We start from the raw sequence: 25,569 nt of genomic DNA, 5'->3' as shown, positions 1-25,569 counted from the left end.
CATTCAGACTCAGATCATTAGAATCAGATTAGGGGGGAAAAAAAAAAAAAAAAAGAGTTTTTGTAGTGTTCTCTCTATACAGAACAAAGCAACAGAACTCCTGCAGCCTGTTCAGTGTGCCCCTGGAGCCAGGCATACCTGAGCTGAGTTTTTGTCTACATAAATGTGGATAACTCCTCCGTGTTTGTTACATTCCTCAATCACGTCATCTTTGATTTCTGTATCCCAGCCAGCTTCTTCTTCACTGCAGGGGGTGGAAGAGGAACAGAATTGAAATGGAAACATTATTACCCCCAGTGAAACCACTTCACAACCAGCCCATCAATAAAAACCCCACCCACCCGCTGCTCTAATTGGTTTCCCACATGTCATCAACAAAAGCTGAAGTGAAACTGCAATACGTCACTTACGTTTGAGGATTAAACATGTTGGAAAGCTGGAAGCACTGTGTTGCAAGTGGTTGTACAGAAGCAGCTGCAGCCAAAACTGTTTTAATAGGGAAAAAAACAATAATAAGTCTCAGAATTCTCTACATGTGGTTCCAATTTAAATGTGGATCTTCCACCTACTCTTTAAAAAAAAAAATCATTCTCTGGCACAAACAGCAACAGTTCTAACAGAAAACCGAAGGCAAGGAAGCAGCACTGTGGAAAAAGCCAGATCAGCTACAACTGGTGCCAGAAAAAAAGAACTCTGCACCACCGAGGTGGATTTGCAATGTAAACATTTCAAGGCAAACAAGTCTCCACATGTGAGCACTGTGTGCATTCCAGCACCACCCCCACCGTCCCTCAGCCCAGCCCCACTCACACAGCAGGGCTGCCCCACACCTCACTTCACAGCAGGTGCCATCCATTCCTGAGAATCCTCACAACTTGTTTCAGAGCAAACTGAGTGAGCCTTCAAATACATCCAACCTTTTTGTAGGAACACACAGTGCAGGAGATACTCGGCAACTGATAAAACTTCAAAGTAGCTCTGAATTCTCTCAGTAAGCAAACATCACTGATCACCGCTGTTACCAATCATCACAGTGCATCTCACCAACAGAAGCACTGTCCAAAAGCAGTCCTTTCCACAGGCCATAGGCTTCTTTGTTTAGGTGAAATACAGGCCACTTTCTCTCCACATACATAGAATTAAGGGGGACGAAGGCAGCAATGTAAAGACTAATTCAGAGACAGCAATCCCAAATTCCCGATTTTCTCATTTGAGTCTTCTGGTCCCTGCCTTTAATGCAGGGGAAAACAAAACCACACTTGAAGCCCAACTCCCCCTTCCCCTGAGCTGCCCAGGCCCAGATGGATGGGCCGTGCACCCAGACGTGCTGGGGATGGGACTCAGGGATATTTCCTAGGCAGCATTCCCAGGGCACACGTCACTCAAACACTGAGGCCACAGGAAAGGCCAAGCATTCAACACGCTTTCTGTTCTTTTTGGCCATTAGTTAGTGTAAAGTACAACTCCTACAGACATCACCACAATTTCTCAGGCTGTAGGCAATCTCCACATCAAAAGCATTTCAGTTTAGAGACAACATTTGCAGCACACAAGGTATTGGTGACAAGTTATATCAAATTCCAGGTTACCTTCATTCTGCTGAGAGAGTCTTGTTTGCAGATCTGAGGAGAAATATACAGAAGTTAATTAGCACATTTGTGGACATTACCATACCTGTGTTGTACCTGCCAGACAGACTGTTTAGCTTGTGCTTTTGTGTTTAGGATGCTGCTCAAGAATCTAGGCCTGCTCTCAACTGTTCCCATGAGCAAATTTCCCTGTTTCCAGCTCCTCACTGGGATATTCTATACTTGAAAGATTCCATAACCACATAGGTAAGCAAGAGCATTTCAGAGAGAAACAATACCTTAAAAGGAAAGTGAGACATGACCGTGTCCTTCAGTTTAACACACAGTTCTCACATTCTCTGTAACGTGCTTCCACTCTCTTAAGTATTTTCTTTTCCCGTGAGAAAATACAGCAATTCCTGCAGGCACTAAAAATTTGCTATCTTCACTGAAAGCATTTAAGCACACAGTTCCCAACCAACGCTCTGACAGCAGTTAGTGTATTTATGTCAAAGAAACACGGTGGTATTTCACCTGTTATCTCTTCACAGAAACATCACAATGACACGTTTCTTTGGTACTCTTCCATTTCAAAACATTTTCAAGCATTCAGAACATGTAATTTGTCACGTAAGCATAACAGCTGTCCCTATTTGAAGTAACAGGGACAGAAGAACACAGACTTCCCAACCACTTACAAGGGTATGACTCAAGTACTTGACTCAGCTTTAGATTAGCAACGAAAAGCTTAGGAATGCTGGAAACGAATTTCACTCGTGTTTCAATTTCTTAATTCTCACCAACACAGGGAACCAGAGGTTTGCAGTGAGTCATCATCACAATTCACTTCTTTAGAAAGCTGTGATGACGTGACGGACCACTTGGAAACTAGGTGAAATTGGCTGACAGCTCTCTGTGTATTTTCCCCCTCTAAGCTCTCCTCCAGAACGTTGGCAGAGGGGAGTGATGCCAGTATGGGCAGCATGAGCCCTGAAGACACAAGGGTCTCCCAAATGACTTCCACAAGAGAACACACAATGGGAAAGCATATAAAACACAGGATTAAAAGAAGAAAACTCTGAAGGCTGAGCTACATCTAGCATGTTTCTCATCTGGCTTTTTAACAGGAAGGAATGCTCCACTCCACAGAGAGAGAATCCCCATAATGGGGGACTGTCCTAGGGCATACTCTCTAGAGAAGCCCATGAGATCCACACAGAAGCGTCCAAATCTATAACCTCACCATCTGTTCTGGTGGTGAGGCACTGCAACAGGTTGCCCAGTGAGGCTGTGGATGTCCACTCCCTGGAGAGGCTCAAGGCCAGGCTGGACAGGGCTGTGAGCAACTGGTCTGGGAGAGGTGTCCTGCCTACAGCAGGGGTTTGGAACTAGGTGAACTTAAGGGTCCCTTCCAACCCAAACCATTCTGTGATTCTGTAAGTAATTACCAAGTTTTTTGGTTAAAAAAAAACAAAAAGTGTTTGAATAAAAGAAAGGCAAGTAAGCAAAATCTCTTAGATCCCTCTAGTTAGATGAGGACAGACTTCTCCCTTTGCACCTCTGACATCACTTCAACTGAACCCACCAAGCCATTGGGACCCTGCAGCCCCAGCCCCCTGTGCCCAACGTGACAGCTCCACACAGAGCACCCAGTTCTGGCAGGGCTCACAGATCTGCTCCATTTACAGAAGGTCACCTATCAATGCCTTGCAGCAACAGGTTTCATACGTTAATTATCTGCTATTTCAGAAGCATACTCCTCCATCCATAAAAGCTTTCATTAACTACTTGAATATTCTTCCTGCTCAGGACTGAAGAATGGATTTTCTCTCCAAATCCATCCCATGTTTGAACTTGTCACTCTTGTAAGGCTATTCTTCCTTACGTGCAGCTTTGAACAGTATGTGGACACTGAAGTTGTGACAAGTCAAGTTAAACTCAGCTACTTGTTGAGTATATTCTGTGTATTATCTGCAAGAGTAGGGACGCCTGAATGACTTTGCACATGCTCAGTGCAGATACAGCAGAAATATCTAAGCACTGTGTGCCTTAAGAGATATTGCGATATTACTTGTTTCATTTTCAAGCAGAGCCAGCTTCAAGTAAACAAATGCCAGCCACATTTCCCACTTTTCTCATTATTTACAACAGAACAGCAGATCAAATCTGCTGAAAAGGAATTTTGTCCCACAAAGTACATGAAGTGTTCTATCGCCTCCTGATTTTCCACTTTCAGACACAATTTACTAAGAGAACAAGAACTAGACAGCTGTAGCTGTTTAGTTTCAACTCTTTTTCCTGCTGGAATGTTCTCCATGTCAGTAACATCCAAGCTCTCGGCTCCCCAAGTAACTTACCAGCTTCCCCATCTCTAGTCTCATTCAGCACATACCAAACACAGGCAGTTCTGGCCACTGCTGAAACACAGCTGCCTCATCACACAGTTCATATTCACTCCCTGACTAAACCAGGGTTTTCCAACTCATCGCTACTTCTCACTGCTAGACATTGGTGCTGTGTTGCACACTCTGCATCTCTGCCAATTCTCACCAGGTGAGCAGTGTGTAACACCCCACGTACCTCACACTGAGAGCATCTCTGTGTTTACTCACCTCACTGTTTTATGCCATTGTGAATATTTTATGAGATCAGAAACTGGAATTTGATTTCAACAACATCCCATCATTCCCAGCGTTTATTTGGGGAGGAAAAAATCCCCCCTTTGTGTGAATCAGCTTCTTGTCAGATTTTTCCATTTCACATACTATTTACTTCTTAGAAATTTCTTTTGGAAGTTGATTACATTTCCAAATGACACAAATCAAGAGTTACAAGATTTTCATGGTTAAAATCTTCTTTTACTCACAGACTGTTAATGCTTCCAAGCAGTTTTTTTCTAAAGGTATGCAGTATTTTAATCATGTTCTCCAATTTGCCTGCCTTTAGAGTGACTTTTAAATGAACAAAGTGAAGTCAGAATAACGACTGGCAACTGTCCATATCAGGTTCCTCCTCCCTCCTTTTTTAAAGTGCAGGTAATCTAGACGTAACGTCCCAGCTATGTATTATATCGCAGGCTTAAAATATTTACTGATAACACTGGACACTGTGTCCCATATTTCATGTACTGATTACTTCACTAATTTGATAGGAGTCTCACTGCTCTGAACTGACAACAGGCAGCTCTTCTTTAGACCTTCATCCACCTTCAGATGCATTTTCTCATAATCCAAACTCCTATTTGATAGGAACCCCAAACTTTATGACCAGTGTTCCCATTACAACCTGAGAGAATAAGTTTCTTTTGAAATATCTCAAGTATTTTTTCATTCAACCTCCGCCCTGCGTTTCTGTTGTCTTCAAGATTTGATAAATCTTCGTCTATGCTTTCGTTTTACTCGTTTATTCTTACAAAGTCTATCTTAATCTGACTCTTGCTAAGTAATTCTCATTTTACCATTCACTAACAGCACTGTCTTCTTTATTGCCATATTATCTTTATTATCCCCTCCCTACTCTTCACAGGCTCTGTGCTTATCCTGTGTTTTTCTAGAGGTAACTGCCCAGTTCAGTGTGGAGCCCAATTTTAACAGGATTGTTTCTTCTTTCTGTTGGATACAGATCCAATATGGCATTAGCTGTTTGGAACTGAAGAAACTTTTTACATCCTGTCTGTGCACACACTCACACTACTTAGAACAGTTGACTTTATTTCCTTAATTCTTCAACCACCACTTTTGAAATCATAAGCCTTATCCTTCCTTTTAAGCTTGAGCAATTCATGATCACTCAGTCAATGGTCAAATCTGTTCTCATCCATAACATCTTCATTACTTACCAAAGTGAGTTTAAAATAGCATCCCTTCTTCATGAGTCAGTGAGTGTTTGATGAAGAAATTTGTCGGATATCACATCCAGGAATATCTGGGCCCCACCATTATTACTAGCAATTCTTCTCCAATCTGTATCAGGGAAGTTAAAGTCTCCCACAATGACATAATTCCTGGTAGTAATTTTCTCTAACAAGAGTAAAGAGATCTTTAATCCATAACCAAATCTCACTTTGGGGATAGCTCATGACTCTAAAAAGCTTTATCCTTCTCCAAAGTTACTCAAATTGTACATAATTGCATTATTTCTTCTGCACAATACACGTGGAACAAACAAGGATACTCCTACCACCTTCATTTCTACAATTGCTAAGCATGCACATTATACAAAAAACTTTGTTCAGCCTTAAAATTCACTCCTCCACAGTTATGTTGTCTCACACCAATCCAATCCCATTCCAATGATTTAGATGTCTTTTGGCTTCCTGCTTCAGACACAGGAGAGAAAATGACTGCAGTTTCTTTATAACATTTTTCTCATTTCTCACCAACCACACTTGTTTCCAAGCAAGGCTGTCACATCACTATCACCTACATTAAAGGTGACCTCATGCTACTGCTGCTCACCTTCCTTCTTTTGGAATAGTTACTCTTCTTCCTTGTCACCTGGTCTTTTTCACCTCTTTCTTCACTAATATAAAGAACTTGTCCCACAATTCACAATCTTCTGTCGCTTCTCAGATCCCTTTCCTTTCATTTCAGGGGACATAAACTATTTCCTTTTTTTTCCAAAACAGTCCAGTTTCATGCATTTGCTCTTTTCAACAATGCACTTAACATGATTCAGGTGTTCCTTAAGTCTGAATGCCTTTTGCCACTGCTGGAAGACAGAAATCCCCACGCACGTATTCTTTCTTTGTTTCCTGACACCTCTTGCAAATTCCAGCAGCCAGTTATCTGCAATATCCCTCCAGTCTTTTCTACTGCTACAAAGATTTGCCACCTTTTGCTTTAGTATTAAAGTCTCCTGTAAAAGTTACCTGAAGCCCTCCTGAACATTTTGGCTCAGGCCAGCTATTGAACTAGCAGCAGGAGCAATCATACTCTCAGCCTCATACTCATCCTTTCAAAATAAAGTCTCAGTAATTCTTCCAACAAAGCACACAAGCTGTAGCCATTCCTGAAGCAACACAATGATACCTTGATGTACAGTGTCCACCTCACTGGACATGCATCATATGATCCTAACTACTGCAGTGTCCTACATGGAGTACCAGTAACCTTCTTGCTCCTGGTACAGCTGCCTTTTGTTTTGATTGTTTTTTCAGAAGGGACTCTGTAGAGGTCAATCCTCTTCCAGTTATGAGCCTGCCACTTTTAACAGTCAATATTTACACTGCAGCAGAACATAAATGCTCCCGCTAGCAGTGGGAACAATAAAGAGATGAAGGTCTGAAATGAATTAAATGAACTACAAAGATTCAGCAGAAGTAATGCAAAGTGAAGCATATCCATCAAAGCTGACACACACTGCCACTGTTTATTTGCCCACGGATTTGAGAATTTCCTCAATCTGTAAAATGTGCTGTGGTACCTATGTTCCCAACTTAAAAGATCAGAAGATGTGTTTCAGCTCTTTGTCTCAAAATTATCAAGTGTGATCAGCATTTTGGACAAATAAATATGTGATCATTTCTTACCTGCCACAGCCCCAAATGCCAATGACCCACTCATCTGCAGAGCCTGCTGTGCAGCCGGGGGAATCTGCAACCCAGTACCTGAGCAGGAAGCACAGACACACCGATTAATTCAAGTTGCATAAGAATACAGAATGTTGCAGACTCCCTACTCATCACCATACATACCCTCTGCAAGTCTTGCCATCAACTGAAGGCGACCAGTTGTTCCCAAGTCAATTCCAGTTCGTTCCAACTCATCACTGTCCAAAAACGAGCTAGCACTGGAAGCATCCGTGCGCTCAGTTACATGCCCAACTTTCATCGGCCTGCCAGCCAGCTCAAAGCCATTGAGCTGTTCCAAAGCCTTTTTGGCACACTCTGAGTCTGAGAACTGCAGGTGGGAAAAATACAAATTCAGAAATCCTGCCAATGATGTTTAGCAGCACTCATCACATGTAACATCCATAGCTACACAAACACTAAACGTAACAGCAGCTGCCAAGCAACCTTAAATGTGATTCATATTTTCTGTCATAACCAAACACAAGCAAGGCAGAATATTTACTTTCTTCTATGTAGAGGTATGTATTTTTGTTGAAGCTAGACAACACAGATACAGCAGTCTCCATACAGTGATACAGATACAGTGTGGGAGGCATGGCTGTGGTCATCTTACAACACTTTCCAAGAGCAGCAGTCACTTGCATAATTTCTAACCACCACGCATTTGCTGGCTGCTCCTTGCAGATGATCTGCTTCAGGATGCATGTCAAATTAAAAACACATGCTTGCTGTCTGTGTTAAGACATCATATATTAGCTATGAAGTTAAGTTTGTTTCCTTGGTCTCCAAGTGCCAGAGGCCTCTGATGTTGCTTTCATCACAAACTGCTGTGTTCACAAAATTATGTATTTGAGAGCCAAGATGAAGAGAAAGATGTTTTTAACCAAAAATTTCAACCTCTGGAACTTGATATCACTAAATAAATAAATAAATAAATAAATAAATAAAAATCTGTAATTCCATCATTTTAATGACACTATGAGAAAGCCAGTGCTTGGAGGTATATTTGCCTGCCAGGAATAGCACTGCTCTGCAGGCACTGACCAGCAGGTATGCTATTTCCATCTATACACAGCATCGTTTAATCACATTACCCACAGAGAACTGGCAGAAAAAAATAGACCACTGCTGCACAGCCTGCAGCATGAAATTTCTAAGCAAGGTTTGAGTAACCTATGCTACTATGCAAGAAGGTTACACTCAAAGTTGCCCAAGAAGTCTGGTAATCCCACTCATACCGTAATAAATCCATATCCTTTGGAACGTCCAGTTTCACTATCCATCATCAGCTGAATACTTTCAATCTAAAAATAAGAATAAGCCTGTTTACTATCAAACAGTTTGGAACAGAACAAGAGATCAAATAACACACACGTACAGCCCTGCCAAACATACACATATTAATGAGAAACCATGATTGGGGATTTTTTTGTTCTTTTTTGGTTTTAATTAAGTTCTTAATTCTTTCCTCAAATAAAAATTAGAAGCAGCAAGATATGCACTCTGATACATGAACAGAAGCAGTAAACATCAAGGTCATGGAACAACACAGGGTGTCCCATATACTGAGGAAACCCAATTTATGTAAAAAAGAGGTTTGCGTGACTGGCCAGGGGCTTTAAGAAAAGTGTGCCTGTTTTCAGTAATTACTGGTATACTGTAATTCCTAACATTCTATAATTACTGAATTTAAACACGAGAAAGTCATCCATGAGCCATGAAATAGTGGTTGAAGAGAAAGCAGCACTGACGTCAGAAGAACTGAACTGAAGACTGAGAAGAAAACCTTCATCCACAGCTATCTCTGTAAATCTTCCTAGTCTACATGAACCCTACTGCCAGACCTTGAGAGAAAACAGGAGAGCAGCCACGTGGATTACAATTTAACCAACTATTGGAATGTTCCAGACTTTTGCACAGCAGAATTAAAGGGATATACATACTAAAGCTGAACAAAGCACCTAAAAAGTAAGGTTACAGAATGTACAAAACAAGGCTGCTGTTCTAAAATGGTATGAAAATCAACAGGCTTGATAAAAAACATATCTAAGCAGCATATGAAATGTATTATCTTCTCCTTATGTAATAATGACACACTCTCAGTGCAATAGTCAGCACAGTGCTACACCAGCGTTTAACTGTTTTATTTTTAAGGTGGAAAGTTCAGATTCAATCTCCTCACTTTTGTAATTGTGAGGAAACATTATCATGTCACAAACTGAAAGTCACTGATCAGTGTAACGATAGAAGCCTACATCACAGTAGCAGGTGACACACTGCAAAGGTTAGCAATACAAGTTACTAATTAACAAATAAATACTCAGAAATAGATCACACTACTACAGACTCACTAGGAACTAGACAAAGGCCTGATTCTGGGGAACTTCAGGAACTCAGTGAACTCTCAAGCTCTCTAACATGAGGCCCGACACTCAGTATCACTGGGCCATGTCTCCAGTCAAGGCTCTTGTTCTGAAATGCTAACTCAGTACCTAAAGCCTTGTGGTACAGTATGTAGGTGCACAACAGAGAGAAAATGAAAACGTTTGGTGGCTGTGACATTTTTTCCAGAGGCCATTTGAATGCTGAGATAAACCACAACACCACAGTGTCAAATCAGAGCATACCCTGCCGAACGGCTCAAAGATCCCTCGAAGCATATCTTCAGTTATGTTGAAGTGTAACGACCCTACATAGAGCCTCATAGGGCCGGCGCTGCCCTTCTGCAGGTTGTTTGCCATTGCTGCTGCTCTGTTTTTCTCTGCCTATGGGGAGAAAGAAGAAAAAAAATAATCGCTAAATTCTGTACGAATACAATAATACTGAAAAACCCTAAAATAAGCAGCACGCTTCTACCAAATTCAACTGTTTTATAATCTGCACATCCAGATAATCAAGTCAAAATACAAAAACAAAGACTGTGACCAAACAGGGAGATGAAACTCCTTAAAATCTTCAAGCTGAACAACAACAATGCAGAATTCTGGCTTATACTTAGTAAACTGTCACTTTGATTTTCACATGTGTTGGAAAGCACACTATATATATTATGATTTTTAAAAGTCACTACTACTTTATTAATGTCAGTATTTTCAAAATGCACCTTTGATTTGCATGTCAGCTACTGGGATCCAAGGTCAATTTCTACATTTAAACCATATGATCATTACTGGTAAGGCTTTTCCACATGCTCACTGGTGACCAACTTCAAACACTAACTTTTCCAGCAAGGTAACAGTCACCAGTTAACACAGTTAAAAGCTTGTTTTTTGTTTGTTTGTTTGTTTTTGTAAGTCCTTACCTGTGATGCTTGGACTATGATTGGTACACCCAAGACTCTCTGTCCAGTGAGTCCTATTGCCAGAGGCACTGAACTAACATCAACGAATTCGACATAAGCAATTCCCTTTGAACGTCTGGAATTTCTATCAGAAATCATCCGCACATCACGAACCTGAAAGACAAGCACAGACACAGTGTTACAGACTGAGCTACAGTAGGAAAGAAGCTGGAACAGTTTACTTTCAGGCATACTAATAAGCACCCACTGGCCAAATCAATGGCTTCGTAATTATGCTACAAATCTAGGGTGGCATCAAATGCTCTCAACAAACAAATCCTGAAGGAAACCTAGCACTAAAAGCTACAATTCAGAGTCAACTGCAGTATTTTATTTAGGAAAAAGGTCAACAGATACCTGCAGCACTGCAATGCTTTAAGCCAGAACCTTGCAGCTGGTAAAACTGCTGAAAAATGCTATTTCTTCAAAATTGAAAGTTAAAATTGAAATTACACTTTGACTGGCAAAAGATTATCTGCAGGAGACTCAAAGTTCTGAAAATTAAGTTATTTGAACCACAACTGCTTCCTTACATTTTGCATCATACTGCACACCCAACAGTAAACTGATAAATTATTTCCCCACGTTCAGAGCCTTAAATCATTTATGGCCCAGGACTGAAAGACACCTCCTTGTAATTCAGCAGAATACCCACCCTACCTAGAGTCACTTGAGAAAGTATTCAGAATCACTTTAGCCTCCCTACTACTTACCTTCCCTACTGTAGAGAAAAATTCTTCCAGGTCTCTTGGTCGAATTCTTGCAGCTAGCTGCATGCAGAATACTGTTCGAGCATCCCTCTCTTCAGGGGTAAGATTATCAATAGGTTCTCTGGAAAGAAGAAAGATACATTTAAAAAGAAATCTGAATAAGGTAACTAATCTTCGGAATGCATAAAACTTTAAATACAAGTCTAATAGTGAAAAAATACCTGCAATATTAAAAAAAGTAGGTGCCAAGAGGTGAATAGCTAATATAATAGTATTTAACATGACTAAACTTCTTGTTTTCACCTTAAAATTGAGTACAACAGGAAATTAGTATTTGAAACTCAGAAGCCTCAACTACACAGGAGCTGCCATTCTGTGACTGTCATCAACAGAGAAGAGCACCATACTAACAAGTTTGTAGTCAAAGAGATGATAGGAAAACGACGAGCACAGGACTAATGAGCACACCAGTACTACTCTCAGATGAGCTTTGCAAACTAAGAAGTTATTTATAGCCAGTCACTTGGAAGTCACTACAGGCACTGCATAAACACTGACATCTACACCAACAGCTCCCAGTCCTCACTGCTTGTAGCTTCGTAACACTCCTCCCAAAAAAGCAAACACATGAATAGCAAATAATTACTGTCATCCCACGGACTGGATCAGTGCTGATTTCAACTGAACAACAGCTGCAATCACACACACTACATTTGAAACCTTGAAGCTTCAACTGCAAAAAGGAGCAGAAAAAAATCTGGCTTGCACTTATGTAAAGATAGAATTAGAAGGCCTGATTCTAGACTGAGCTTCCAGTAGCATAACATATTTATTTAGATATATCTGTATTTTAAAATCTTACTGAAAAAAAACACAAGAAAGCTTAATTAAATTATCTCACTTTGCTAGTAAATAAAAAACCATGCAAGACTGTTCTCTAAATTAATATACTGAAATTTAAACAAATCTAATTAGCAGCAATCTAAACATTAGTTCCTTAATTGTAAAGCTTAAGAATGGATAAGCACTTTCTGGATTTCGGTTACTATTCTACAAATAACATCAACAATGGGTAGGAAAAAACCAGAAACACTTTTCCATTCTGTATTTAGTAATATTTAGTCAAAATGCTAGGTAAGTTAAATTAGAATTAACACAAAAACATGAATACTAAGGCAAGACATGTTTTGCAAATTGATGTTATTTATAATGGTACACCAAAAATTGGAGAGAGGGGAGGGGAGGGGATGACATGGGAAAAAAAGCAACATTTTTCCATGTTCTTATTTAATGGGCTTTCTGAATGATGAATTCCAGCATTACTTGTGACTTTAAGTTGGACAGCTGAGTAGTCAGTCACACGCTATTTCAACATTACACTTCTTCCTTCAATTGACGGGGAAAAAAAGGATATAAAAATAGGTACCTAACAGGGCTCTTGTCTTTTCTGAAGGGACTTTTGCTTCTGGAACGCCGTCTGCTGTAAAGAGATAAGAACAAGGTTACCAAAATACTTCAAGCACAATGGTCTTATTTTAAACAAAACCTATTAACGATGCAATAAAAAGTAGAGAAAACTCAGAAACCTTAATTTGATGCTGTGAGGCAGACCAATCTTCCCTCTGATGGCAATGTTGAATTTGGGACCAGAACTACGGCAAAAGCAAAGACAGACATTACTTACCAGAGCACCTCAATTCAAGATTTTGTCTGTACTGACATTACATTGACAGCACTCACCCACCCGTGCACCTGACCCTGCCAGCACTTCCCACCAGCAGCACCCACTGCATGCACACACTGTGCACAGCACGCAGACCCACCATGGCACACCTCAGCACACGCAGGTCTCCAAGGAAGAAGTGAAGCCAGAGCTGGCCAGATGTGGCACACGTGTGCACAGGTGTTCTGAACGAGGGCTGCTGTCCCAATCTTATTTATACATTTGCCCACGTGCACATCTCACTGACAAGTGCAGGCAGGACTCTGCTAGAACATCTTAAAACCAAAACCTAAATGAGACTTAAGATGCAAGTGGAAAGTGAAGTAGCTCCCCACAGATATCTGCAAAGGAAACATCCTGGGAAATCTGCTAGTGCTGTCTCTGCTACATTCACTACAGAGTGTTACTGAGATGTAACTAAAGCTTCCTGTCAGTCCTGAATGGACATCAAAACACAGAACCATTTGAGCCAGTAGTTAACCTTATATAGATACACCACCATCTCTTGGCTGAATCTAATTTTAGTCCTGCAGGCTTCACAGAAGCAGTTACAACAAAGGGCAATCTGCCCGTTTCTTCCACAGTAAGGCAGCACTCTTGCTGGTTCTTGCGGCAGAGTAACAGACTGTGACGTGGATGGTAAATTCCTACTACTACTGTGTCCTCCCTGTACTTCAGCTCCTCCTAGGTACAAGGCAAAGAATGCCACCTGTTAACCTTCCTCCTCTACATCCACTGAATGCCACAGGATCTGACTTTCCCTTCACACAGAATTGTTTCTTTCTGCTGTGGATATAAACTGATGTGAAGACACCCTGAAAAATACAGCAGTCTGAAGACATTATGCAGACTTCCACTAAGCCCATGTAGCCAGCCAGGTTGTCTTACTACTCAGGAAAGCAGCAGTGCTGATAGTTAAGCTCAGCATTCACAATGTGGAGGAGGATGCCCACTCTATAAACACACCATGACACCATAACAGGTGGAAGGACACGGCTAAGATCCAGAGCCATGCTGGCCAGGTTAAAGGAGGGGAAATATGGCATCGCTGGAATAAAAAAATAAATCAGATGGTTTAGAAACTATTTGTTAAGACAAAATAACACATTAAAAACAGGTACTTAATATGCAATGTGTTGAGGTTACTCTGGACAAAAATACCCACTGAAAAACATCCTAGGATAAAATATGGCATTTCCTACTCAAGTTGGGTGAGCTGCTGAGAACATCCATCCAAGTTCTCCAACAACCCCAAAATATACTGCCAAAAAGTGCATCTGGAAATGCCTGGTTTCAGAGGCTGGCATCTTATCAGAGGGGATTACCCTGCACCTTCACACATGCTACTGCGGAACACCATGATATTTGTTTTAATTCATATGCAGCACGAACAAGGGTGACCCCAATACTCAGACTATTAACACACAGATCAACTAAATAATGGGCAGTGACTAAGATCACAAGCTTTCAGGGAAACAGAAAGTGTTTTTACTGTATCTTTGCAGAAAACTAGTTAAAAAGAAAGAAAAACAGTACAAAACTGAGAAGGTAAAGTGAGTTTTCAAATCCTGAGAAAATTAAAGAAAACATTAACCTTCCAATCATCTCTTGCTCATTTTCATTCTCAACAAACAAGCAGTGTAAGATATAAGAAACAAAGGGATATTAAAAAACCAACGAAGTGAAGACATAAGAGTGAGAAGTCTCAGAAGCAGTCTGAGGCAAGGTGACAGCTTGAGGGAACTTCTGAAGATCTTTTCCAACAGTAATCCGTGGGATGCATTTATTTGGATATTTTTTTTTTTTTTTACTAAGATCTACTTGTAAAGCTATAGATCAAAGGAATTTTCTTCTTTCTTTCATCTGCCATTCTAAAAGCTCTTCTGCAGTTTTGTCCAGTTCCTGCTCTCATGCATGGAAGAACTGAGTAACAAGCAATTATCTGTATGTCTGGAGGTCAATAAGCCCGTGTATAACAATGCACATAGCTTCCTAAACCTACACGGTGCCACACAGTCCGAAACAACGAGGTCAGAAGTCAGTCTGAAAAAAAAACAAAACAACTCTCACATCAGTTGTATCCAGGAGTTCAACAAAAGCCTCTCAGATGAGGCAAGTTTTGGCCAAGAAAGGCCAAGAGAGTCAATGAACACTCAGTGTATGTGTAAGGACTCCCGTAGCTTCATCTAAGTTCTTGGTTCCAGAACAGTTTTGATTCTTGGTTCCAGTCTAAGGGAGTTCTGCAGTACATTAGGAGCAGCTGATGTCTAAGCAGGTACACTTGGTAGTTTCTTTTCCTAAGAAGTCTTATAAAACTTAAATATTTTAAAGTGGCAAGATAAGTGAAAAGAACAACACATAAAAAGCTCCACAGACACTCACAGCAATGAAAGCCAAGCATACAACTTTTAAAAATTGCAACGTGTAGTGACTTCCTCATGTTTAAAGACAAAACTTGAAGGCTGAGAATTTGCTATTTCATACTGCCCCTCCTTTTCCTTCAGAATTATCTACACCATGCAGACAACCTCTCTCCAGTACTGCAGATGCTTCTGCATGTCCACCAGCAGCAGACATGTCTTAATTTAAAAGTCATTTAAAGAGGATGAAGAGTGGGAAATGATACAAACAGGAAGCATCCTGAATGAGATGCAGCAGCTGAGTGCAACACAGCCTGCAGTAACGCCAACTCACAACTGTCTGAACAGCCCCACAAGGTGAGATTCCAGATCCAAATTCTCCATGCAGCAGCTGATGTATCTCAATCTCATTAAGCATTGTTTGTTACTCAGGAAACGTGAAGCTGATGGCATTGCTAATAAAGAGTTTGTCATCGTGTGTTAGCATTATTTTTTGTAGACCCAAAGGCATACAACCAAAGGAGGCTGATGATGCAGGCTTTATCTCCAGAACTAATGACTTGCCTGCTACTAAGATCTTTAAGATAACCAGCTCTGCTCGTTCCAGACAACAAAGGATGCTTTTCTTTGTATCATCCACAACCTACAAGCAAACTACAGCTAATTGCTGTCCACCTCAGTCAGCACCAATGCTTCTGAGATGTGGGTACAACACACCAGGACACACGAAAGTCAGCACGGGTTAGTGTGTAGTAAATTGCATCTCAACCTCTACCCAAGGAGAGCACCTCAGAAGACCAGGATGCTAAGGCTCCCAAATGTCTGCAGGCAGAGAACTATCTCACTCAGTAGTGACAGGAAAAAACAAAGAGCAAAAGCCTCCCACGCAAACAAGAGGATGTATGAATTCCCAGCTGATTACATGAGTAACAGCACCACAAAGAGAGAGGACTAGCAGGTTCTACCCCTGAAGATCTTGATTAGGACTCCTACATTTACGAGGCAATCTGAAGCAACAACAGCGGCACTGACAAATTCCAGCCAGCTCCTGTGATTGTACAGATGCCAAAGAGCTGTAGAAAACAAACCAACTGTGCACTGTTGCAATCTTCAGAGCTGAAGCCCCGAGCAGGTCTACAAAGGCCGCAAAAAGCCTTATAAAAGAGATAAAGCAAAAGCAAATGCTGTGACCTCTGAGTACAAAGGACTGAAAAAAGCACAAGGAATGCCAGGCAGACCCCAGAGACGCAGCACGTCTACAGCATGAAGACTGCCAACATCGAGGAGGCTTAGCACAAAATGAGACCCTGACACCTCCAGCACTTTTGCCTGCATTTCAAGAGCACCAAAAGGAATGTACTCCCTGCAGAAGGACCCAGCCACCCAGGATAAAGAATCCAGTTTGCAGAGAACTGTACAAGCTCACAGAATATCAAAAACGAAAGGGCACTTTCACAAAAATCTTGACAGATTTCTCCAAAGAAAGTGACATCACTTGTTGCAAAAAGAAGGAAAAAAACCAACACCTTCTCCTAACTTCTGACATTACCTTGCATTCCAAGGTTTGGCAACTACTGGGATGAGACCCGGACCAAAGCCCACACAAGCAGCACCTGCAGGTAGCTGACAAAAGCCAAGCATGCAGCCCAGTTCTCATTGCTTCTCTGCTTCACTGACGACTAAAAAAGGTGATGGGAGGAGCATAGAGCAGGGCAGGAATGTTAAGCAAATACCACCAGTGAAAAAAACAGCATCTGAGAAGCCAAAGTCAACTGCCCCGAACTACCTAGAGCAGAAGTCTTATCAAGCCAAAGAAGAGAGGCACTGAAGAATACTTCTACATCTCCAGCTAAGCCTGAGAAAAGGCAAGGCAAGCATACAGCACATGAGCAGTACTAAGACAAAACATTTCTAAGTTTGGATGCATAAAACAGCCCTGCAGTAAACATATAAAGAGGAGCAATCCAGTAAGAAATTTCAGTTACACAAGCAAAGGGTTTTATGAGCCTGAAACACAAGTCATTTTTTTTAAAACAGTTAATCCTTCTCATATGTACTGAAGCATTTAAGATGTAGAAACTTTGCTCTGCAGTTTAGGTCTGTAATGAACTTTGTTTTTGCATTTGTTTTCCAGTTAAGTTTCATGCATTCTTTCACTTGTTTTTGCTTCTTTACATCGTGGTAAAAAGGAAAACTAGCAAGAGGAACACAATATGTTACTGCTGCCCTCTTTTTTAATCCATACTTATTGACACCATCTTCAGTCTGAACCTCGCAGTCCCTCTTCTGAGATGATTAACAACCAATGCAGAAAGCAGGCAGACAAACTTCAAGCTCTCACACCACACACCAAGGCAGCCCGCAGGCAACGCGTGCTAAATAACCTACTAGGGACTCCTATAGCGGCCTCTGAATCTGCGATCCCTGCTCCTGGAACGGCTGCGCCTGCGCTCCTTGCTTCTGCTCCGCTTCCTTTCCCGGCTTCTGCTCTTCTTCCTTTCCCGATCCCGGCTCCGTTTGCGCTCCTTGCTTCTGCTCCTCTTTCTGTCATGGCTTCGACTTCGGCTCTTGCTCTTTTTTCTCCTGATAAAAAAAAAAAATAATGCAACTTTGGTTACACGTGCAGCTCGGGGCCATCACTCCCACTATTTATCCACATTCCACAGTTCCTCTAACTTGATGCCACGAGTGTTAACGTGAAAAGCTGCTACAGCCTAGTATTTGTACAAGGATTTTTGTAGAAGGGGTGGGTAAACATCAGGAATCCTAAAATCCATAATGAACAAGATCAAGTGCTCTGCAGCACTTCTTTTCAAGTTAATTTTGTGACACCAAAGCATGTTCTCAGTTAGAGTAACAGGACTAGAGAATAAAATACCTCCTACATTACAACTAGTGTGTATTAAATGTAATGCTGTATGTGCTGTCTTCCAAGCATCTCAAATACGCCACTAAGATGCTAAGAATAACTTATTTCTATAAGAGTAACTATTGTTAAAGCCGATACAAGCAAAAACAGAATGGAATAGCAAAGTTTGAGGAAGACTGTTTTCTCCTGACACTGTGTGCCACCACTTCTAACACCAAGAGTTTTGCTTCCTCTTTCAACATCAAGCTGCTACTCCTCTCCTTGCTAAGTTACTTCTTTTCTACACCCGTGGTTCTTGCACATTTGGGGCAATACAAGAAGTCAATGACATCTCAGACCTGGACACAGTAGTGCAGGTGGGACCTCACAAGGGCAGAGCAGAGGAGGACAATTCCCTCCCTCTCCCTGCTGCCCCTCTCTGGGTGCAGCCCATGGCACTGCTGGCTCACGCCCAGCTTTTCATCCAGCAGGACCCCCAGGTCCTCCTCCTCAACAGCAGGAACACCTGAACATTTTGATTGAAACTGAAATGAGAGGTCAGAACCAATTCTGAAATTCAGGAAGCACTATCTTTCTTCCTATCACAGTTCTAATTCGGGAGCTGGCCACTAAAACAGAAGCAAGAGTTTTACATATGCTTTAAAAAAATAAAGCTTCAGAACTTCGAATATTGTGATCAGCTGATTTTGATGGGGTTCCAAGGCCATAGTATTTATTATGAGAACTACATTTACAGTGCAAATCTGATGGTGGTAAACAGACCCTTAAAGAAAGGCACCAACTAGGTAAGAACTTCAGCAATGCTTCCTGAAGAAAGCAATCTGTTTCTGAAAACTTTCATGTAATTTTAGAGGTTACTTAAAACAGCTGTTGTACAAAATAGTAAAAGAAAGACTACAATGTTGAGAATATGAGTAGTAACAAAAATATTGGGATGGAAAAGGGGAGGGAAGTTGATGTGGAACCCAACATGGAACCTTTTCAAGAAAGCAATCCAATCTTCTTCTGTCTGTACTGCTCTAAATTGCTTAAGATTTCACACAAAAGATTTAAATGCACAGCTAAAGATACAAAAAAATACAAGAGATGAATCGTGCAGAACCTACCAAGTCTGTATTTTTATTTGATGCTAAAACAATAAACGTTTCCACAAATCTGGTGGTATCACTGACAAGGATGTAACTACATTTGTAAAAAAGAAAACTTTCTAATTTCCACAGCTGCAAATATCAAGCTCTCCCAATTTATTTCCTTCAGCACTAATGACATGCATACCAAACCTCACAGCTCCAGCCCCCCGCCCCAGCGCAGAGCACTAAGACACTCACTTCTTGCTGCGTTCTTCGTGGCCATTGGCACTGCTCAATTTGTTCTCATCCTAAGCAGGGTTGATAGAAGAACATCGTGAGGACGAAGCGGAAACATTTCAAGTGGTCAAAGGGTAATGGGAATAGGAATAAGAAAATACAAAACAAAAATTTTAATACTAAATTACTTGTTTAGAGTTTAATGTGGAAAGCTTTAGATAATTTAAATAGGCATGTTTAACCACTTTGCTGCTTAAATTTAGGTCATACAATTATGAAATACAAAACTTACATCATTTAAAAGTGTATATTAAATTGTAGATACTTCCTTACATGGTTTAGAGAGTAAGTTATCCTGCAGAATTCAGCACTCAAGTGGTTAAATGTTATTTCTATAAAACGTAAGAGGAAGTTTCAGGTTTGTGTGCCCCTCAGATCAGTACCAAGGCTACATCTCTGCCTAAGCCCCAGTGGCCGCGCTAGCAGCCAGCCACTATCCATTCCTGTGACCGATGCCATTCCCGAGATCTTCGCTCATTTTCGTTGAAGGGTTGTAAGAGCTTGATGCCACCTCTGTCACACATCTCGCCCTGAAGCAAACAGGGATTCACACTGCTTTAGTAACGTCGACTCCCAAGAAAGTCATCAATAATCCACCAGTCCAGCCTAAACATTCCCTATTTCCATACCTGTTTACATGGAAAATATCCATGTTAAACCAGGACACAAGAATTTTAACATAACAATTTACAATTTTCTCTTCAAGATTTTATATAACTACTAAATATTACACAAACTAAATATACAATTTAAAACTTACAGTGCTCATTCAAAATTCATGACACGGTTGTAATTAACACTGCAGAACAAACTAACAATAGCTGCTATATAATTTATGTACTTGCTTTACAATTTAATCACATGGGTTACATCAGAAGTACAGTTCCTAAACGACTTAAGTTTGATACACATTACTTGTGAAACCAGTGCTAAAGCATGCATGATGTTAACACTTCACCACCACTTGGTGAAAAACAAAAAAGACAGTATTCATTTGCTGCTGGTTTAGGCAAAAGACATCACTACCTCATTGGTAAGAATTTTGCATCAGAATTGACATTTCTTAATTGAACAACTAGGACAGAGGAATACAGGAGATTTGTTTAGAATGACAGCGCAGACTGTGATACTGTCTTTTACTTGCTAAGAACGGGCTGTTCAGGGATCCAAGAATTTAGGTAAATTCGTTCACTCAGCAACTGATTTCCACCTGCTCTGTTAAAAGATTAACCACCACCAGCCTTCTGCATTAAGAGCAAGTCTCACTCTTCTTGCCCTGAGCAGACTTTTCAAATATTTACTTGCCATGGGACTGGTGAAAAGGTTATTCTTGGAACCCTGCTGTTTTCCCAAACCACTGCATTCACCTTGTTGCTATACCAAACTGGACCTGGCAATTTTAGGAGAGATTTCTTGTTTTGGGGTAATTTTTTTTTTTTTGGTCGGTTGTTTTTGGGTTTCTGTTTCTTGTTTTTCTTTTTTTTTTCTCTTTTTTTTTTAACCTAAGGGACCACGGTACAGCGATACGTCACTCAATTACTACCTTATGATTGACAGTTCACACTGGAATCAAAGGTGAATTCATGGGAGTAGAGGTGAGATATCGTTAGGCAAGTCTACAAAGAGAGATAGATGGGCATTTATTCATCGCGCTGAAGTGAAACTACTGCACAATATAATCACATTAACAGCACATATTTACTTGCAAGTTACATGTAATGCATCTCCAATAAGACAAATCATGAGGGCTCCAGGGATGTTAGTTTACAGTTCAGCAGTAGTTTCATGAATAATGCTAAATTAAGGTAAACAGGACCTCACTGGCACGTTTTTCTCACCTTCTTGTAAGGAGCTTCAAGCATTGCTTCTATATCAATATCATCAGCCATTTTTTCAGGACACCTGAAAGAAAAAACAATCCAGCTGAGAGAGAAAACACCAGTGTTAAGCTTTTACTTAAGAGGTCGTTACTGCATCAGCTACAGTTCACACATCAGCCTCTCAGTAGCTATTTCCAATAAGACTGGAATGAAGCTCGGCCAGTGAGCTGGTAAAGAATGTGACACAAAGCAGCAACCAATGATAGCTGACAACAACACAAATGCTTGGGGCCCTGGGCAGCTGGTCCGGTATTAAACGGGGAGGTTGGTGGCCCTGCCTGTGGCAGAGGGCTGGGGATTCATGATCCTTGAGATCCCTTCCAACCCTGGCCATTCTGTGATTCTGTGCTATCAGACAATTAGCAAACAGAAACCCCTGAGGTATTCCCAGCCACTGCTTTCCTGCTTTCTCAACAAAGAGCACGGCTCGCTGTGATGCAGGAGCACAGGTCTAGTGGCCGTCTTAAGAAATACTAGAGCTCGACCAAAGGATTACCTGAGCTGTGTAAAGACAAAACGTTTAGGCAAACCTGCCTGCACACTCCCTGCACTTGCCACCATCACATTTGTTACCCTGATGACTTGGACTGCCTTTAAGAAATGTGACTTCCTGCATAGCCCAGGCCACTGAAGAATCTTATGATTCAAGCACTAAGAAAAGTACACACCTGATCCATTTAGTCCAGACCTTTAAGTTTCAGGAAAGAAAAGAAAAAGAAGCCATATCCCACCATGCAATACTAGTTTTCAACTTCAACCTCCTCGTGGCATTTTGTGTTCATTATACTCCAAATCCTCCTAACATTTGATTCCCTTTTCCTACGCAAGTCCACTATTAAGAACATTTCAAAACTGCAGTGTTGAACGGAGACTCGACTTCCTAAAAAATATCAATAAAAGAGGTTCTTTCTTTTCTTTTCTAGCAAGGCTCTAGATGTGAGCTGTAGATGGAGGACTTTACTCCACATGTGCCATAAATTTCTTTAAACCACGACAACTCTTGCACCGTGGCTGCAGGTACTGCTGTACAAGAACTGCACTTTCCAGCATAATTAAATGACTCCAAATTTACAAAATTCTTTAAACTGTTCACCCATAACCTCTTAATTGAGATTACTGTACTAGAGCTTCACCACCTCTAAGAACCAAGTCTCTCTTCCCCATGAGCACACAATGAATAAAACAAACCTTTATTGGTATGGGAGCACTGGAAGTTCACATTCAATGGCTGTACACCAAGGCACACTAATCTCATTTCCAAAGTTACTGCCTCTGGGGTTACAGTGTTACCACAAACATGGCCACCCTTAGTCTCTACCTAATGGCTACATATTACTTTTTCTCAGAGTATTTACAGGTAGTTTTCCAAGGCGTGTACACACACGTATAACTCAACTCACTGCTGCTCTGCTAACAGGAGGTACAGGTAAGAGCAGTATGATTAAGCACACTAAAAAGCACCAGGTCAAAATGTGGTTTCAACAAGAAACAATTCCATGAGTGGCAACTTCCACCCACGACTGCTTTTCTGTCTGTGCATTTAGCCAAGAGCACACATCCACCTACAGCTAGGGCAGGATTCTTCACACTTGAAGAGGAATGGCCAAGGGAGGTCAGGGACAGAACAGGGACAGCCCAATCACGAGCCCTGTGGACGAGCACATGAGGAATGCTGATAGCTGCGCCCACACAAATAGGTGTAAAAGCAACGCCCATCTTACGGAGGCTTCAAAAACAAAAGGAAAAAAACCTTATCACAAAGCATTCGGCCACAGAACTTACTGTCCCAAACAAAGAAAAAGCCACATGCTGTGTTTGAAACAAAAAGTTTATAGAAAAGGCTTTTCATTAAACAAAGACACCCCTCGTGACCCTGAGCCACAACTACCAGAGGACACAGAGGGAAGTGCTGCTCCACAACAGCCCTCTATTCCTACTTGTTCTGGGCTGCGTGCTGTTGGGCAGAGCCACAGGCTCAACATGTAATCTCTCATGAGGTTACAGAGACCTTTGGCCTCAGCCCGTGCAATTTGTAACCAGTGCAATACTGGTGTCACACCATGCTTCCACCGAAGTACCTTCTCCTTCTGTGACACACAGACCTACTGACTCCACATTTCCAGCCAAAAATCAAAACAAACTTATTTTTCTAGTAAAAAATCACAGATAAGAGTCCATAAATTCTAAATGAGTATAAACTTGATTTCCAAACATCCTTCATTAAATACCAAAAAAAAACCTAAAAGACTACTTATAAAAGGCTTTGTGTGGGTTTTTTTTTGTTTTGTTTGTTTTCAAGGAAGATAAATGTATGCTTGACATCACTGGAGAAGAAAAAAACAGGAATGAATTATACTTGAAACTCCCTCAGTCAACAGGAAGCCTAAAAGAACATAAATTTACAACTGCTGACTTCATCAGCATTTCACAACGTAAATCCATCCCTCTTTGCTGTGCTACAATACGCAACAAGAAGTTTAAAATACCAATTCGGTCCGCGTTTTGCTGACAAGAGGCATGGAGAACCGTTACGGAGAGCTTCACCGCCGGCTGCGAGCACAGCTTTGGCCGCACGGCGCTCCCGCTGCCCACATTCGCACCCCGGCGCTCCGTGCGCAACCAGAAAGGAAGGAAATCAAATTCGGTTCTCAGCGACGCCGCCACAAGGCCGAGCCCCGCCCCGCCCCCCCCCTCCCGGCCGAGGTCCCGCTCCGCGGCCATCCGGGCCTCAGGGCCGCCCTCAGCTCCGGGCCCCGCGCCTCGACGGCCCGAGGGCCGCTCCCCATGGGCATCAGGGCCGGGCCGCACAGCGCCATCGTGGGGGGACTCGGGGAGGGACAAGGCGGCGCCGGGGACAGCCGGACCCGCCCGCTACGTGGCCGCGGGAGCAGCCGAGCCCGCACGGCCGGGCCGCGAGGCGGGCCGAGCTCCGCCCGCGCCGTGCCGGAAGAACGCGGGTCGGACGCCGCGGGGACACCGACGGCGGGGCCCGAGAGCGCAGCACGGGGCGGCCCTGCCGGAGCGAGGAGGCCGCGGCGGCGGGAGACGCGGGCCTCGGCGCCACGGGGGCCGGGCCGCGGCTCGCCCGGTACGCGGCCCGGCAGTTACCTGCGCCGTGGGCAGCCGCTGTCCTCGTTCGGGTGTCCGAGGCCCGGCGGCGGCAGCGAAAGCTCCCGGCTCCGGCGCTGGCTGCGCTGACAGTGGGGGATGGGCCCGAGGGCTCGGCAGGATCCTCCGAGCGGTCAAAAGGCGGACAGACGGCGCCGCTCGGCCGGCCGCGGAGGCGGCAGGCGGCAAAGAACGGCACGATCGTGACGAGCGGTCCCCGGACCCGGGCTGGGCCCCGGCTCTGGCCGCGGCGGCTGCTCCCCGAAATGGCGCCCGCCGCGTCTCGCTGCTCGCAGGCTCCGCACACGGCACGGGGGCGCCCAGTACCCGTCGCAGGGGCTCTCGCGAGACACGGATCCCGGCCCCGCGCCTTCCAGCTGTCGCGAGACAATGCGGCCGGAAACCACCGCTCAAACGCTCGCGAGATCCGGTGAGGGCTGTAAGACCACCATCTCCGCTCCTCCGTGCTCTCGCGAGAGTGCTCGCACCCGCCACGGGAGGTCAAAGGTGACCCGTAGGGATTTAAACTCAGCGCCGCCATTTTCTTGTTGTGGTTCCTGGGGGAGCTGAAGGCGGTTGCTGTGGTCTTGTGTCCTGTCTTAGTTACTGGACCTTGAGGTTGCTTGTAGCGTGTTTGCAAGAAGGGCCTTTTTGGATCTCCTGTGGGGTGCCTGTTGGGCTGCCTGTGACCACCCTTGAGCCTTGGCGGCCCAAACAGTCCCTACTCACTTGGTTGTCCTCACAGTGTTGTTTGTTTTCTTTTAACTGGATGGGCTCACTGCTCTCTTGCACTCCGGGTGGCAGCTCAGAAGGGTAAAAGGTGTCTCTTGTGTAAATTTAATATTCTCTGGTTATTCAACAGTGTGCATGCTGGCCTTGTGCTGGTGGCTGCGGGCTCAGAGCCTTTGTTCTTTTCTTACGGTGAAGCATCTATGTAATTATCCCTGTGAAGTGTTCCTGGGAAGTTACAGCTCTGATGCTAAGCTCTATGTGAGAAAAGTCCTCTTGCTGTCCTTTGTCATCTGGGGGCTTTTAGCTAAAGAAACAGAAAAGCATAACTTTGAAAAGGAAC

General features: G+C 42.7%; 1 protein-coding gene across 8 annotated transcripts in view; it reads right to left on the bottom strand.

Annotated features, from left to right (window-relative positions):
- RBM39 (RNA binding motif protein 39) overlaps positions 1-24,639 on the bottom strand; it is a 28,189-nt gene extending 3,550 nt beyond the window's left edge. The window contains exons 1-15 of one of the 8 annotated variants that reach the window (XM_085241779.1): positions 24,498-24,639; positions 21,348-21,411; positions 19,471-19,520; positions 17,662-17,856; positions 12,777-12,842; positions 12,617-12,670; positions 11,194-11,311; positions 10,442-10,594; positions 9,768-9,905; positions 8,379-8,444; positions 7,264-7,468; positions 7,099-7,176; positions 1,590-1,622; positions 411-486; positions 139-244 (exon numbers count right to left, since the gene is read on the bottom strand). In XM_085241779.1, coding sequence (XP_085097905.1) covers positions 139-244; positions 411-486; positions 1,590-1,622; positions 7,099-7,176; positions 7,264-7,468; positions 8,379-8,444; positions 9,768-9,905; positions 10,442-10,594; positions 11,194-11,311; positions 12,617-12,670; positions 12,777-12,842; positions 17,662-17,856; positions 19,471-19,520; positions 21,348-21,398 — 1,389 coding nt within the window. In that variant the 5' untranslated portion in view covers positions 21,399-21,411; positions 24,498-24,639. The other 7 variants (XM_085241780.1, XM_085241782.1, XM_010722241.4 and 4 more) reach the window with 7 other exon arrangements.
- Positions 24,640-25,569: the final 930 nt, after the last annotated feature.

This window comes from Meleagris gallopavo, chromosome 22 (genome assembly GCF_905368555.1).
Source record: "Meleagris gallopavo chromosome 22, MGAL_WU_HG_1.1, whole genome shotgun sequence".
NCBI classification, from domain to species: domain Eukaryota; kingdom Metazoa; phylum Chordata; class Aves; order Galliformes; family Phasianidae; genus Meleagris; species Meleagris gallopavo.
The sequence above is the reverse complement of the archived record's forward strand: the minus strand, read 5'-3'. Positions and strand labels throughout refer to the sequence as shown.